The sequence below is a fragment of the Lasioglossum baleicum genome, chromosome 3 (genome assembly GCF_051020765.1).
Source record: "Lasioglossum baleicum chromosome 3, iyLasBale1, whole genome shotgun sequence".
Taxonomy (NCBI): domain Eukaryota; kingdom Metazoa; phylum Arthropoda; class Insecta; order Hymenoptera; family Halictidae; genus Lasioglossum; species Lasioglossum baleicum.
The window spans coordinates 18757801-18774925 of NC_134931.1; the positions used below are offsets into that span (position 1 = coordinate 18757801).

The window sequence follows — 17125 nt, forward strand, 5'->3', positions numbered from 1 at the left end:
AAATATTATGAGAACTTCGGAACATTAAAGTTCTATAATAAAAGTATAAAAATTATTGAAGAAAGAACTTTTTATCCGACTCCCGTTTTACGCGAATGAACTAGTTTTGGAATGAAGTAAAGAGTTAAGCCATATTCAAAGTTCAGGGAAGAAATAAAAGTGAATTTTTGAACGAAACCAAAATATTTAGCAAAATGCCTAAAAGTTGTAGTTTGAATCATGTGTTCGTTGTTTAAACTGCTTCCCCGTGGATGCAACATTGATCAAGGAAATATAAAACCCTGAAGTATTTTTAATAATTGTAAAATAAAACGCTGTATTTACCACTGGAAATAAAATATTTTACCACAAGAAATATTCGCACCACTTTCAGCAAAACACACTGTTTATAGCACACGTCGACGGTAATTAGTAATCCAGCAGAAATCGACGGCAGTCAACCGGTTTTCAATATTTAACCATTTCTGTCGAATGATCCAGTTTTGCCTGGATCGTGTATCAATTTTCCCTCGGCAACGATCCCCGGCGAATAATCGCGCGAATCCTCGGGAAATTTTCGCCACCACGAGGAATCGGTTGTTGAATAATACATGTTTATATATCGGCCAGTGGGATATCTGTCTTTATCGGGCATCGGTAGAGTGGAATTAAATGTCTCCGTGGTTTACGTTAAACGTGCAACATTCTAATCAGGCTTATCGGGATATCAGATGAACGATATCCACACACAATAATTGCCTCTTTTCCAGAGTCAGATAATCCATGGATTGACGCTTCCACGATCACATTACGTAAATCGATCGCTGGTGCTACCAGATATTCGCTGCCTTCCCACTTGTTCCGAAAAAGAAACAGGAAGAACGCGATCCCAATCGGTCGGAGAGCAAAACTAATTCTGCTCGGCGATACTATCGAAACGGCGTACCTCAACTACTTTAAAATCGCCGGCACTCGAAACCGAATGGCAATTTCTCTTTCCCTCTATGTTTGATTGATCGTTATATCAAATTAACACTAACCGTACCGGGTACAAAATGTGTCGTTGGCTGCTCTTTACTTTACCGGACTCAAACTCTGTGCCTTCCTCCTACGAATTATGAATTCCTCGACGAATTATTTGTAATTATTGAAATTATAAAGACGCTTCTATTAAAAACTATTCAATAAACTTCTTTATTCGAGCACGTATTATTATGAAAATTGTGGAAACTCTAAACAGATTCAGTCTTGCAATTTTTATAAAATAATATACAATAAACTACACTGGTAAACATTACTCTACCGGACTCAAAATTAGTACCTTTCTCCTACGAATTATAATGTATTTGGTATGTAATTTAGTAGATTTGTACCCGGCGCAGATGTAGATCGAAATTTCGATCCTCTAGGTTCAATAGTTGAAGAACTATGGTCGCTTAAAGTTGAGCAATCTGCAGTGTTTTTGAAAGGTAAGGGCGCCACCATATTGGTTTGTAATGACGATCGCACGCCGCTTGCTGAGTTTTTTAGGATTAGATCGAGGGTGGGGGGACGGCGGCAAGGTAAGCGGCTCGCGGACGTCACTACAAACCAATATGGCGGCGCCCTTACCTGTCAAGAAACTGTAAAAATGCTCAACTTCAAGCGCCCATAGCTTCTCAACTATTGATCCTAGAGGATCGAAACTTCGATCCGCATCCGCGCCGGATACAAATCTACTAAATTACATACCGAATACATCATAACTCGTAGGAGAAAGGTACTAATTTTGAGTCCGGTAAATTAAAGTTCACCCGTGTAGTTCATTATATTGTTTTATAAAAATTACAAGACTGAATCTGTTTAGATTTTTCACAATTTTCATAATAATACGTGCTCGAATAAAGAAGTTTATTGAATAATTTCTAATGGAAGCATCTTTATAATTTCAATAATTAAAAAATAAAGAATGTGAAAGCGGTCATTTGACCGGTCGTGGTACGGTTATTGTTAACTAAATATACGGTGGACTCAAAAATTATTTGAGCACTAAATTGCTGATTCTCGTAAAATTGTCCATATTTAAAAACTAATATTATTCTAACTATTATCATGAGGGTTGTTCAACTACTATAGGTGGAATGAAGCAGTTAAGGCATGTTCTGTTGTATTCTTTCACTATTTACAATTTAAAACTATAATTGTATAAAATGTTGAAAATTAGGAACATTAATTAAATATAAGGATGACTAAAGTATGTATTGTATTATTAATATTAGCTAAGCACGCCCACGAATATCATTCGACCCTAATACAATTTACGCAGTGTGCACGAAAGATGGCACGTAACATCGAATTCTTTAAATTATGTACATGGGGAACGGAATATAAATGCGTATTCCCCCATACATCTTTAATTCCACACAATTGCATTTCCTGTCAAATACCCAGTGCAATCCCAGTTGGAAACTCCTTGCATGAATAGCATATATGGTATTTTAAGTCCTCAAACTTATATTAAACCAACCCCTCTTGTAGAGGTTATATGCTCCTGGGAACGATAAAAGAAAGGTTAAGTCACGTGTTACGAACACTGATTACTATTATACGCGAAACTGCACTGAAAAATGCTCTAAACTATAGAATTAAACTCGTCTAGATTCTATTAAATTGTACGTTATCATTTTAGTAGCATGTCTGTTCTGAATTCGATCAAAATTCCTCGTTCAGTTACCACAATAAGAAAATCAATGGCACCTTTGATCACATCGAACTTCATTTAATTCGTACATGAAGCAGTTGAGCAAGACATCCAAGTTAAAACACTTAAAACAGAATTTTCTTAGAACCTGAAGACATTTACTTCGATCTTTATTATTTGTAATATTCCCTCAGTGAAATGTTATAGAGCGTTTCGATCAACAAATATTATTACAGGTTTATTGTATATCAGTAGACTGCGGATTTTATGCATTTATGACAAAAATGGGTACGTATAATATTTAAAGCAGTGAACATGTTAAAAAATATTTAAGGACATCAATGCATTAGTTTCAGCTTAATAGGATAATTAGAAGAAGAATACAATATTTATGGCCCACGGAGGCCAAGAATAGTGGAAACTGTAATAAAGAAACGTGGAGGATTCTTCGATGAAAAGAAGATATAAATATTTGTTTACTTCTTGGTAAGATTTTTGATATTCGAGTGCAGCATCCTTTCCTTGACGTGTGAACCTTTAAATAAGGAAAAATTTGTTCGCATCGTTCAACGATTATTTCATTTCTACAGAGTTCGATGCAAACATGATTACTAGACTGCGGAACTTTATGCAAAATAAAAAATGTTCGCAAGACACACGAGTCAAATAGAAATTGCATTCTTCTTTTAATTATCCTATTAAGCTGAAACTAATACACATTGACGTTCTTAAATATTTCTAACATGTTCACTGCTTTAAATTGTGCGTGCCCATTTTTGTCATAAATGCATAAAATCCGCAGTCTAATGATTACTATCCTAAGACATATGAGCGGGAGTGTGTATCTATCTAGTACAGTGGTCGAAATTTCTATAAAGTCATCTTCTTTTCCATAGATATTTTAAAAATATCACCATTTTTGTTGATTTATCGTATCTGGTCTTGTGCCTTGTAGACACTCGGATAGAGAGACTGCGTACTCTAGACCGCTATGTTTACTATTTACGTTTGTTTTGATTTTTTTCTGTGTGGTGCAGAACACAAGTGCGAAGTTTCTATAAACTCACTTAGTGTTTCTCTGTATTCTGAGCAGAGAACTACGGAGAACTGCGAATATTCTAAAAGTATTAGTTTTAGAACTGACAGAAATCCTGTTTGTTATAATTTGATTCACGTGTATGAGAATGCCGAGAGGAAAAGTACTAACAAGTGAAGAAAAAGCATCAATCGATGCTTATAAAGATATGGGCTGTTCTAATCGCGCAATTGCTAAGAAAACTAATCGGTCATATACTGTGAATAATAATTATATCAATTTACGTGAAAATTACGGAAAAAAATCATCTTAAAGGTAGTAATAAAAAATAGTCAGAGACAACATTCAATATTAATGAGGTCTGCAGCTAAGGAAAGGAAAAATGCAGCACAATTTCGAGCTGAATTGGAGCTCCCAGTAACAACAAGACGTATGCAACAACTTTTAAATTCTTCTGGACAAAAATACAACGTAAACCAGGCCTTAAAGAAGTACATACATAAACCGGCCCGTATTGATTTCGCACGGGCACAAAACATAGTGACTTTATAGAAATTTCGGCCACTGTAGTGTAGTGAACTTCGTCGCAACCGAACATCCTTAGTCCAGTAAATGGCGTCGTAATTACTAGAACAGCCGATGTACGGTTTAGCCGAACATCGACATTGTCATAAATATTAACGAGATATTTACGTGGTGTTCGATGCGCCGATAGCACGTCAGAAAGAGTAAAGGGGACGAGGAACGGCCGGGAAAGAGGAGAAAAGTTGTACGTGCGTTTGATGTATCGGCTTCGGTGGCCGGATAGATGGATTACAATCATTCCGGTAGCTGGGGTGGTCAAATACCGTGACCATGCGTGTCTCAAACCTATCCTTGGACGTACATGTACGCACTTTCGAGTGCACACGTGGGCCCGGTGCGTGCACGTCGCACGATCCTGCCACCATAGCCCGGACAAGGACGCGTCTTTGACTAGCCGAATATATTATTAGTAGGCTGCAGATCTTTATGCAAAATGAAAATGTTCTGCGCCAATTACAAGGTACTGGGGCCAAAGAACAATTTAACAAGTCGATGATAATTTCTCGACATCCTCGAATTCCTTTTATCTCTCAACTGTGCAATGTTTCCTGTACTCATTTTTGCCGTAGCTGCATAAAATCGGATAATTATATTGTTGGTCTAATTATTAGTTACTTAAATTAGTCTCTGCCGCGTCATTTTGGTCAGAGAAAAAGAGTATTCGGTCTGAAGTGGCAGGTGACGAGCAAACAAAATAACAAGCTCTCACTTTTAGCTCATAGAAAAACGAATTCAGTAATGCGATTTGTTGATTTCCAGATTCTGTGAACGAATTACAAGTTTCTTGATTAACACGGAAATTTAATATTTCTCGATCGTTCGCGTTCCTCATTCGCAAGATTGTCGTTGCCATTTATAGTAGGCTTGTTTATCGTTTACGGCAATTTGCTTTCTTAAAAATCTAGATTGAATTTGTATTGTGCGCATTAAGCTCCCTCGTACTTGATCATGCCGTTTAGCTCGTTGAACAACTATTCCGAGTTTACATTGAAACGAACTTTCTGAGCGACCAATAATATGTATAACGTAATAACTTTCTGCCAGCGGAATTTTGGAACGGCACAAATGTGTTTCGTTTATCTCGATGTCCACGAGGCTCGTTAGGTAGCCCGCGTCGATTAGAAGACACACTCGGCCGATATACACAGTGTCCTTTAAATGTCCTACTCTATGTAGGTACCGTTCGATGCCGCGAGATTAAACGAGAACCCCCTTAATTAACGAATACGCAAGCTCTTGAGATCTTGATAGTACACTTGGATATTATTTCTGTATTATTTTTATTGCTGTTAATTAAGGCCTCGAGGCAGCACGTACTTTTTACCTACACCGTACGCTTTGACTCCTTATAAGTCGACATGGAATTTCAATTATGGTGGCCCGTACTCCTAAATCTCAAAATTCCTAAATCTCATATTTTTATGCTGGGTGGATCTCGACTAAATACCGTTATTTTTTACTGTTTCCACGAGAGCATATTCTTAACTATAATTTACTGACGGATAATCATGAATTCTGGAGTTTTCATATCTCGATTTTCTGCCAGGTTTTCGCAGCTTCTCGACTACACTGTGCACCGCGACAATTCTTGGATTTGAGTTGTATTTCCAGAACTGTTTCGTTTCAACGGTACAGAACGTTATTAACCGACTTCGGAAAAGGAGGAGGTTACTTAATTCGATCTGCATGTGCCTTTTTTTCTATGCATGTTCACCCATTACGCCAAGATGGATGGACCAATCGGAACGAAACCTTTTGCATCTTGTAGAGTATGTCCCCGAGGTGGTCCCGTGAAAACAAATTTTGCACTTTTTTATTCCTTACTATTTTATTTGCGAAAAATTAATTATTTCATGCGTGTTCACCGATTACTCCGAGATGGATGAACTAATCAGGACGAAACCTTCTGCATTTCTCTAGGGGATGTCTCTCGATTGGTCCCTTGAAAACAAATTTTGCATTGTTTCATTCTTTGCGGTTTTTATTGCAAATAACCAATAAGACCGAAAAAACCCATCCTACGGTGTTCCACAAATTCTGCTCGTTCCACTAAAAAGTGTGAAATATAAAAATTTTATAAAAAAAAATTAAACCGACTTCGAACAAACGCATTAAAAGGTGCACTAAAAAGTATGAAATAATTTCCATGTAATTTATGTGAATATACACACGAACTTAAATGCAATACAATCTTTTCGAAGGCGGCACAGAATTGAAAATTTTCGACGCTGGAGATTACGATAATCCTTAAATTCTTCTACATGCTTTCACATATTAATGTATCTTCTCTTCCCACCTACTGATTTCCAAGTTCACCATATTCCAATGAAATCATAATCAGCAACATCTGTCATTTGGAAAATGTTCAATTTTGCGCCGCCTCCGAAAAGATTATATCGTATTTAAGTTCGTGTGTATTCATATAAATTAAAGGGAGATTATTTCATACTTCTCAGTGCTTTTTTCGAAGTCGGTTTAATTACTTTTAATTCGAATTTTTATTCGTAAACGCTAAACAGCGGGTCTTAATGCATTTATGAAGAAATTGGTTGCGTGAAATATAAAACGGTAAAAGATTAGAAAAACTTCAGAATATTGTAATGTTGATTTTAATGTAACAAAGCCATTAAGAGGTGAAATCAATTTTTATTTCAATTCTGCTTCCCATAATAAATTCAGAACATTTTTATTTTGCATGAAGATCCGTGGTCTAGTAATCAACACTGTCCCTTATCTCTAGTATTTGAGAAATTGTTGCCGAATAAGTAATGAAAAGAATCGTAGCCAAGAAAATTCTGACCGTATACATATGTAGATACAGGACACAATAGTGCAAGCATAGCATAGCAAACAGTATAGCGTTCGCGTACCAGGGTGCGCCGTCAATTATTAATTTCCACCTTCCTGGTAACGGTTAAGGGAGAAATTGTAATCTATTCACACTGGAAAACTAGACCCACAGTATTATATTGCCTTCCCTGGATCTTCCCCTCCATTTTTAGCAGCGGAAGTCAAACGCCTGTTACACCGTAGCTGAATTGTAGGAGGGAAAAGGCCGAGTCGAACGATCGGCAAACAGTGCACAATACCACTAAATCCGGCCGGTATCCTGTCCTCGTGTTTGTTAAGGAAAAATCGTCGCTGTTTGTTCCCGATCTTCGCAACATCCGGTCCGAAGAACCGACTAGCATTAGGAAAAGTTCTCCAAGAGCACCAGATAGCTAAGATTTTGTAAAAAATACATATATCAAATTATACTCGATTGGATATTAAGTATCCTATTAAATAAACAAAATAGAAGAAACACACTTATTGCACATAAATCTTCTTCAAAGTCTTCTTCTGCGATTTTAAAGAAAAAAAATTGTGACACTTAACGTCGGACACTTTCAGGATATGTTAGATTTGTTATAAGTAAACAGCCGGTTTTGTGCATTTTTGTCAAGAATTGATAGATACAACACAAAACAGTGAAAATATGAAAACATCAAGAAGATCTAACAATAAGTATAGCCATTTTATTTGTCACCTATTAAAATTACTGACTGAGAAAAGGAATAAAGCTTTATTTATCTCTTGTTCCTTACAACTGATGCATCGAATTTTTGTATTGCATAAATAAGTATATCTAATGATTCAAACATTCGAAAATATGTACTCAAGCTCATGGTCCCATTCTTGGAAAGTTCATTGCATTTTCCCAAAACTGTAGAATATGGAGAACAATTTAATATAGAATATGGTTTCGTTACGAATAATTTTTGAAACCTGTGCCCGTTTTATCGTTTTCCTAATTTTATTGGACTCGTTAGCTTGCACCTCACCTTTGCAATTATTTAATAAAATGCCAGTTCAGGTGATTCGAGCGATTGTACGAGTTTTTTTCAAATGCGAACGTATGCTAAATATAGACAGACATCTGAAAGGGTATGCCTCCACACAGCTGGTTTCATTTCCTATTTTAATTAATGCAATCTTACAAATTGAGGTAGTCGTATACGCGATATAGTCATGCAAAGAAACTCGTAACACATGTTGATTACCCTGTAGTTTAATTTCAGAAATTCTGAGACAATTATAAAACATGTAATCAAAAATTTATGACAAAAAATGAACTAACGCGATTTAAAGGAATAGACAAATTAAAAGAATTTAGACAATGTATAAGATTCAGCTTATTCAAATTATAAAAGGAAGAATGAAGCTCCTATTTGACTGGTTGCAATTCACACCAATGATTTTCATTTTTTATTTGTACCTCTTGTAATAATAATGAATTAAATCAGTGTTTTTGATGCACAAAAACGTAAATTTTGATATTTGAAAGGTCCTGCTCTCAATCTAAAACCGATACTCTCACGTAACTATCTTTACCTATACTCGCCAACAGTAATTGCAACATTAAAAATGTTTTATGTTCATGAAACTATTTGTATACAGTTTTTATACATAGGTATGTAGAAATAACCGAGAATATAAACAGCACGAATAAGTGGAAGATATTAATTGAACTGTAATAATTATTTCAGAAGAAACGCAACAAAATCAGCGTTCCTGTAAACGTGTAAATGTTTGTACTCGTGGATCCTATTTAAACTAAACCTAATGAAAAGTATTGTTAAAAATATTTAGAACACTTTGGTTTCCGATTCCCGTGCTTTTCGGCAGGAAAATGGTGGCAACGTCCCTAGGCTCGAGATTATAGAGGATCGGAGGGATTATTCGAGGAGGCGTAGAACCGTATACAGGTCATAAATGAAAATCAGAAATTTCCGACGATCAAAAGATCGACTGGTCAATGGAGATGCGGTCTTATTGCACTGAATGCCAGAACGTGAACGTGGTCGCAGGCACAGGAAGAAGGCAGGGGCACATCCGTATCGTGGTCAGAACCCGTGACCCCCCGTACGTACACGTGTAAAGGTACGTATGCCCGTCCACGCAACACGTACGATCCGCGATTTTACCAAGGATTATCTCTCTCCCAACCCTCTCTTTACCAACGCTCCGGTTACCTCTCGGAAATTTTCGAACCTCTCCCGGTGTGCGTGTGTGCACCTGTGTGTGTATGCACATATGCTCCCGACTTTTTACGTCGTCGCACTTTCCCTTAACCCCCTGTGTTCTCAATTATATCATTCCTTTTTCGCTGGCATATTCCCTGCAGGTTGTTCGCTTTGTTTAACACTCTCGCCGGCACTATTTGTTTCGGTGATGCATTCGGTTGTTGCACATGTGAAATATCCGATTTTTATATTACTTCTTCTTTTAAACTTATTCGTCAACGTGGACAATACCATTCAACGCATTCTGTCAACGAATTACTTGGTTGTATCACCGACGCGTGGAATTAAAACTTTTTTTTTCGCGGCGTTTACATTCATCATTTACAAGACTGTCAACTCCATTTTTGGGTTTGTGTGACAAAACTGTCTTCCACGGAAGACAAGGTTCTTGTGCGATTGATATAGACAGCGGATTTTTATGTAAATTAAACATTTTCCATCCGACTTGCAAGCTGGAGTGAAATAGAAATTTATTTTTGTATAACAGTATTTTTAAATTCTTCTAATATTTTTACTACGCTCTCTAGATTATAAGCATTCCAACAGTCTATTTGCATTCTTATTCTTTGCATTCCAACTGTCTATTAAAACCATAAGTGCAATTGTTTCATTGGCAAATATTGTAGAATTTAAAGCTATCGTGGCAATAGAGCCAAATATGGAATAATAAAGCTTTCTGCTAATAAATGAATTGCTGACAATATAAAGATCCTTTTCTATAAAAATTGTATATAGTTCTAATAGTAAAAACGTCGTATAAAAATACAAAACAAGTTAGCTTCCTCTACTTAGACATACATATACAATAAAAATGTATCGCTTTCTCCACACAACTCTAAATTATAATATAATTATAATACAAAAAGGTGTGACTGCTATTTGTAGTTTATAGTCCCTCAAGTTTCATTTCCCCAATAACCGAATCGTACCGACATTAAAGAATAATCAGAACCAATTAAAAACAATGCAGATGTGGTCTGCTCAGAAAATAGATTAACTCATAACTCATCATACGATTCTCACCGATTGCTCAACTCTTTGAGCATTCCACGACGCGGCAGAAAGTGGCAAATTGATATACATAGAGGAGTTAGCTCGGCAATGAGCTGAAAGTGCTCAGGAGGGGTGAAATTGGAAGGGTAGCAAATTGGCTGTGTAATGTTGGGGGTTGTTCTTCGACGACACTATATTCACGGTTATGAACGTTTGTAGCATTTGCAATTATTCAGCCAATTCCCACGACATGAAAAAACGAAAGAAACAAAATAAAAATCTCTCTCACACACTCGGTCATTTAAAAAACACCAATTAAAATACCATTAAAATCATTTACCTGTACTTGATCCGTTTTCGTGTTAGCAGCCATCCATGCCTCTACAAACGTGTCCATAGCGCTCTGAAAATCCATTCCACCGTGGAGCGTTTCTTAATAATTGTCCCGGGACTCGTAAGTCGCCGCCATTTTCAGCATCACACTATAATCACCGATATTGCTCGAACCGATTCTCACCGATTTCGCGATTTATCTGTTCCTACGTGTCATCGATCGGCCGTGCGACGTTCCTTCGACTACACTCCGTTCAAAATACGCGGTTGGTCACAGCCATACGTGTCGTCAACATGATCCCCCAACCCTTAATCCCGATACCCGATCGACCAGCTAAAAAACTCATGCAGAACATGCACTTCCGATAATTCTCATAGTCCCATGGAAAATCTCGACGTTACCGTTCCGGGTCAATCGAACGCGAGTAATCGGGAGAGCGTATCATTGATGGTTAAAATCGATTAGATCACCGAGATCAATAAGTCGACAGCGCACACTTACTAGAAAGAACGGCTTTGCACGCACGTGTCTCGGGAGCGATGGTGATCTCGGAGATTCCTCTCCAACGCAGCTCGAGTTCCCACTGAACATACGACCGATTATACCAACGAAATACCCGATCGACTGTTTGACGTGCGAATAATGTTAATGATCGTGAAGCACACTGGCGCGACTGTTAGGAAATCGCTAGAGCTACCGGTAGCACGCGGCCGGCTAACAAGTGGTTGGAAATTTTTTCTACATGATCCTCTCGCACGTCCGCAGCCGTGGTCCACAAACTGTCAATCTCTCAGCATCGATCGAGGAGCACTGTCCAACGTTCGGCATCAACGTTCGGTCTCATGTCAGTCTCTCAGTGTAATCCACGGGGGAACAGATGATCGGGTGGGGCCCTGGATAGCAGGATAGTCTCGGGTCGAGGTAGCTCTCAATGCTGATAGATCAGACCGGAGACATGGTACACGTTGCCTGGTGTGTGGAGCACGGGTCGCGAGGACGACACGTTCGCATGGGACGGCGTTCGAGCCGCGACTGTGCACGCCGAGACGTCGCGGCGCTGGTTCTGCCCCTGCGACGCCCTACCCGCCGACCTACCCGCGTTACCCACCGTCCTACCCGCGCCACGTCGGTGTCACCCCACCACCGCGCCGGCCTCCATCGCCCCACAGGAAGACTATCCTGGTCCTCACTCGGATGGTTCACCCTCAAACCCTTCAGAACTGCCTCCGTCATCCGTGCAGCTTCCCTTTCCCTCGTTCCTCCTCCTCCACCTCCTCCACCTCCTCCACCTCCTCCTTCTCCTCCGAACAGAGATGCAGAAGTCCCCTCTTCTCATCTCTATCTCCCCCGCCCTCTTTGATCGTCTCCTCCTCCCCGACACGCGGCTCTCTTTCTTACTCATCCACCTGGTCCCCTTTGCCGGTACACCCAATCCGCCGGTGCTTCGACTATTTTCTCTCCCGTGTTTTCCTTCGAATTTCCCTCTGTTTCTCCCTCTTTGTTTCATCAACGGGTCTCATCCTCTTCCCTCTTCCAACATCTCCTCTTCATCCTCGACCCCTCTTCCTCCCGCTTTCTGGGTTACCCCTGTATCGCTTTCTCCCTTGCTCTGTCTTTGCTTCTATTCGTCTTGGCTGATCTCCCTCTCCCGCTATCTCCCGCTCTCCCTCTCTCTCTCTGGCTAGAGGTCTATACGCGATTCGACTCCCACTTCTGTTCGCCGAGCTAGTTTTCCGGTACCCCGCCGCATAGCTGCGCGGCTTCCGCGCCAGGGGTGTGTCTAACGATAAGATGCACTCATACCGTTGCACCTGTGCACCTGCAACACACCGCACGCTGCTGGGAGACGTGGACACTGGGGCCGGGGGCTGCCGAGCAGATATCAAGATTTCGCTCGAGGCTGCGGGCTCGCTTCTTCGTGGGGATTTTGGTTTTCTGATGGGAACGTAAGAGGTTGTTGCACATCTACCACTAGCATTTTTATAATTCTTCTATAGTTTTTGGTAGACTGCCGATCTTTATGTAACGGAAAAATTGTTTGCGTCAATTGCAAAATACAGTAGCCTAACTTTTTGTTCTCTTCCTTTTGTAATTTTAAGAATCTGGTTTATCGGCGTTTTCTCAAATTCTTTTAATTTGTTTTCTGGTTTCAATTGTGCCCACTCATTTTTTTTGATAAATATATAAAATACGCAGTAACGAATGCATCTGTTATTTAAATAGTTCATCTGCTATTGTAGTACTTTTAGTCATATTTTCAGTTTGTTAAACTATTCGGAGCATACTCGGTTCGGCAGAAGAGAAGTGTAGTTATTAATAGACTGCGGATTTTTATACATTTATGGCGAATAAAAATTTTCAGACAATGCTGGAGCATTAAATTCAACAGAATTTAGTAGGATTTTTATTTATGTTGGATCTACGAATGAAAATAGAATTTTATTTGGTACCAGTTCCTGAAAATTTGTCTACAAAAATTGAAAATTCCGTAAATATCCGCAGTCCAGTTATTAAAATTTAAATGATTTTCAATTATTTGAGCTTTCTTCATTATGAATGAAATTCAATCGCGAAACTTACGAGTCGAATTATAGTTATACATAGATTGCGGATCTTTATGCACAATTAAAAATGTTTGCATTGATTGCAAGACACAGGAGCCAAATAGAAATATCATTCTTATTTTAATTATCTTATTAAGGTAAAACTAGTACACTCTGGGTTCACTGGTGGCCTTAAATCTTTTTAATGCCTCCTCTGTTTTAAATTGTACGTACTACGTCTCTCTTCATATAACAATTTACAATTTCTAAAATAATTTTATTGTTGTCTCAATTTTCGTAATCATCGTCTACTGTGTGTGACGGAATGGTGCTGTGTGAGGCGAGAGTTCTTTTAGATTATTAGCTTTATTATTTATATTCAATTTGAAATGGAGATTAACCTTGATTTCGAAGAAGTGGATTGAACAATTGTATATTCACCATAAAGTATGAAACATAATATTTTGCCATATGTATTGTATGCCACAAGATTAAAGTAGTGGTTGTAGTAAAGCATTGGTTGACACCTTTATTCTTGGGCGACATCTATGTCGAATAGTTCATACTGACTTATACTACATTAATAAATACAAGCTAGAGAAATTTCGTTCATATTATAATAAGAATGACCAATTAACGGACTTGCCCCCCGTAGACGGACTTACCCCACTCCACCTTAATATAAAAGTATGAATACATAATATCTTAAATACATGGGGAAATGATTATAATGGGTCTAATTGCATAGACAATGTACATTCAAGGTACATAACCATAAAAACGCATAACTACAAAATTGTTTAACAAAGCAGTTCATGTGCATTCTGTTCTCTAGCATGTATAGTTCCATTCATACATATACACGATAAATATTCTTTTTTTTCTTTCATGCATTTATGAAAACCTTGAAAGAATTCAAAAAATCGTTATATTATTTTCGTTCAAAGAATTCGTGTTTTGCATAAAAATTGACACACACTTAGAGCTTTCATTTAATTCTATCTCGTAGGTTCACGTGCAAGATTACAAGTTTAATAATCTTGACCCATATAATTAGACCTTCAATATGTACTTTGAAACAAGTTCAATAATCTTGTCCCATATAATTAGACCTTCAAGATGTACTTTGAAACAAGTTTAATAATCTTGTCCCATATAATTAGACCTTCAAAATGTACTTTGTAAGTGCAACGATTCTACTAACTCGTATCTAATATTACATTTATATTTCAGATACATCTCTATCGAAATGGTAAATAGAAACTTAGTGGGATAGTAAAATTCCAAATAGTTATTAATAGTGACACATGAGATAATCATTAGTATGAATGGGTCAGTATCGGCCCCAGCAGTTCACTTAAAGGTGAAAAGAATGAAAAGAATAATTTATCAAACGACTCCACCGACTTGAATAGCCGCGCAACATTTGTAACGGATCGCGTGCAATAACAGGTTGATTATATCTATGGTGACGTCCCGTATCAGTTCCGGTTTCCGGTGCATGGATTGCAGTAACGATCATCGTTTTCGCCTATGATACTTTAAACGCACGGGACTCCTCTGTCGTCATTCTGTGGTTCCGATTCGTGAGTGTCGGTTCTCCTTTCGATTCGCGAAGACGCTCCATTTGTCAAACGACGCGTTGAACGCACGCACCGCGAGCCGCATACTTTGCATTCGATTAAATCAAACAGCAAAAGTCGTTTAACCCAGATCGGCCGGCGACGTTATTGATATCGATTTATGCGAACGGGAAAAAACCTGATCAGCGAGAGATCGGTCAGCTTAATCTCGACCGAGCTCCGATAGCGCTGGGGTATTAAACTAGATAATCCTAGGATTAGGCAAAGTGCTCGTCAGTTAATCCGTTGATCACGTGACGTATGCCATTCGCCGTTCTATTCCGTGACAGCGACGCTATGATTTCTTTTAACCCCTTTTTTTAACCTTTTTAACCTTTAACCTTTTCACTTTTTAACTTTTTTCAACCCTTCTCCACTCCCCCATCATTTCTGCTGCCCCAATTGATTAACAGCTGTAGGAATACCTTGTTCCAATTGTTTATAAACATCAAAATTGAATAGTTTGGTGTGTTATTATTTCATCGTTTTTAAATGTCTGCGATCCATTGCTGAAGATTTTTTAACCGTCAGCACTCCAATGTTGACTCTGAGGCGCCATTCAAAATATTGTTTACATTATTAAATGTGTCGGTATCTAATCAATTACTAAATTTAACTTTTATATTCATTTTATATTCATTCGATTTTATATTCATACAAAGAAAAAAAGTAATATGGAATGGAATTATTCTGTCTTGGAAGAAATGTTTAATTCTCGAGATAAAATAGCTCCGAGTGCAAACGGTTAATGAATGCTTAAACAGCAATTTTAACTGTAAATCAACAAGCCTCCCTCAGTAACTAATAATTTTGCTTATTACGATTATTACGATTTCTGATTTTTGAGAATCCTATTAATCCTTTGCCTTAGAGTGACGTCTCACAAACCTCATGCCAAAATTGGATTATTTTTAATTTTCTATCATCTTGACCTCTTGAAGCAATACAAATTATTTTATTTAGAGATTTATTTTAATTTGGAACATTGGAATTAAATTGTAAGAGACAAAAGGCTTAATAGACTTCCGGTAGTATTAACTGTTATTGTTCTACTGAGAGTTTTTTTTTTCAGTTGAGCACAGGTATTTTTCTTTCGTTTCAAACAAGATCTCGCGATTTTTATCCCGGGACGCGGGCACATCGGCACGAAGCCAGCCGAAAATCTTCTGTCGGACAAATTTCTGGTGACAGATTGGGAAAAACCGGAGATTTCGTTCGCGGATACATCATTCCACACTTTTCAAATCCGATTGGGGACACCGATTTCGCGAAACGAAACAAACGTGTGGTATTCGCTACATGGAAACTCCTAATCCCTTCGAGGTTGATACGGATTCTCTGATATATGCGAATGCCTCGATATGGTAGTCGCAAAGTACCGACATTCAACTGCTTTTCATTTTATTTAAGACTTTTTTATAATACATATGTATAACAATATCCTTAAATTCATCTAATGTCTTTCCAGTTTTCGACCCATTCAGTTTTGTCGTAAATGCATCAAATCTACAGTCTGATTATTTATCAATCTTAAAGGAAATTTTTTTCACTCTTACCTACTTACCGAAGTACTGTATATATTTTATTTATACTTGGCTGATTGATTAAACAATCTCCAAAATGTGGATTTACCTTGCTCTTGCATCGAGTCAGCATTCTTACATGAAATGAATTAAACATGACAAATTTAATTAAAAATGACATAGAAAATTAACACAGCACACACATCCGCATTCTTCGGGACTGTCCAACATTCAACCACAGAAGAAGCAGATACAAATACTAACAGAGTGGAAAAACACCTTAGTGAGAAAACACAAGCAATTGCAGTAATCATTAACGACACCTTAGAAACCATGTTTACAAAAGTAGACCTCTACATTATAAAGAATTCCATCACCAAGTAGTCGCTAATAATCTGAGAAGTTGAGAAACGTCCCTCAAAATTTAACATCCATTGCTTCTTTCAACGGCAATCAAAATTATCAGTAGACTGCGGATCTTTATGCATTTATAGCAAAATTGAGTAGATGAAATTCAAAATTGTTGAATAATTTTTAAAATTGAAGATGTCAATATATGTATGACTTCTCCCCTATAGAAAATCATTAAGGGAAGAAATAACATTTAATGTATGTAATCCAATTCGTCTGGAGAACAAATCAGCGTTTCAACACGAAATAAACCCTGAGGAAATTAGAGAAGAGGCAACCCTCAAGATTCTACAGATTCGCCATGGACGCTGTCAACCTGGACCAACACAAGAACGTGTCCACAGCGACAGGAG

General features: G+C 38.0%; 1 protein-coding gene across 2 annotated transcripts in view; it reads right to left on the reverse strand.

Moving 5' to 3' along the window:
• Positions 1 to 11783, reverse strand: part of Dve (SATB1_N and homeodomain domain-containing protein dve) — an 83297-nt gene extending 71514 nt beyond the window's left edge. Inside the window, exons 1-2 of one of the 2 annotated variants that reach the window (XM_076447586.1) lie at positions 11175 to 11783; positions 10680 to 10742 (exon numbers count right to left, since the gene is read on the reverse strand). In XM_076447586.1, coding sequence (XP_076303701.1) covers positions 10680 to 10742; positions 11175 to 11264 — 153 coding nt within the window. In that variant the 5' untranslated portion in view covers positions 11265 to 11783. Of the gene's footprint in view, positions 1 to 10679; positions 10822 to 11174 lie in introns of both variants that reach the window. The other variant, XM_076447587.1, reaches the window with a different exon arrangement.
• Positions 11784 to 17125: the final 5342 nt, after the last annotated feature.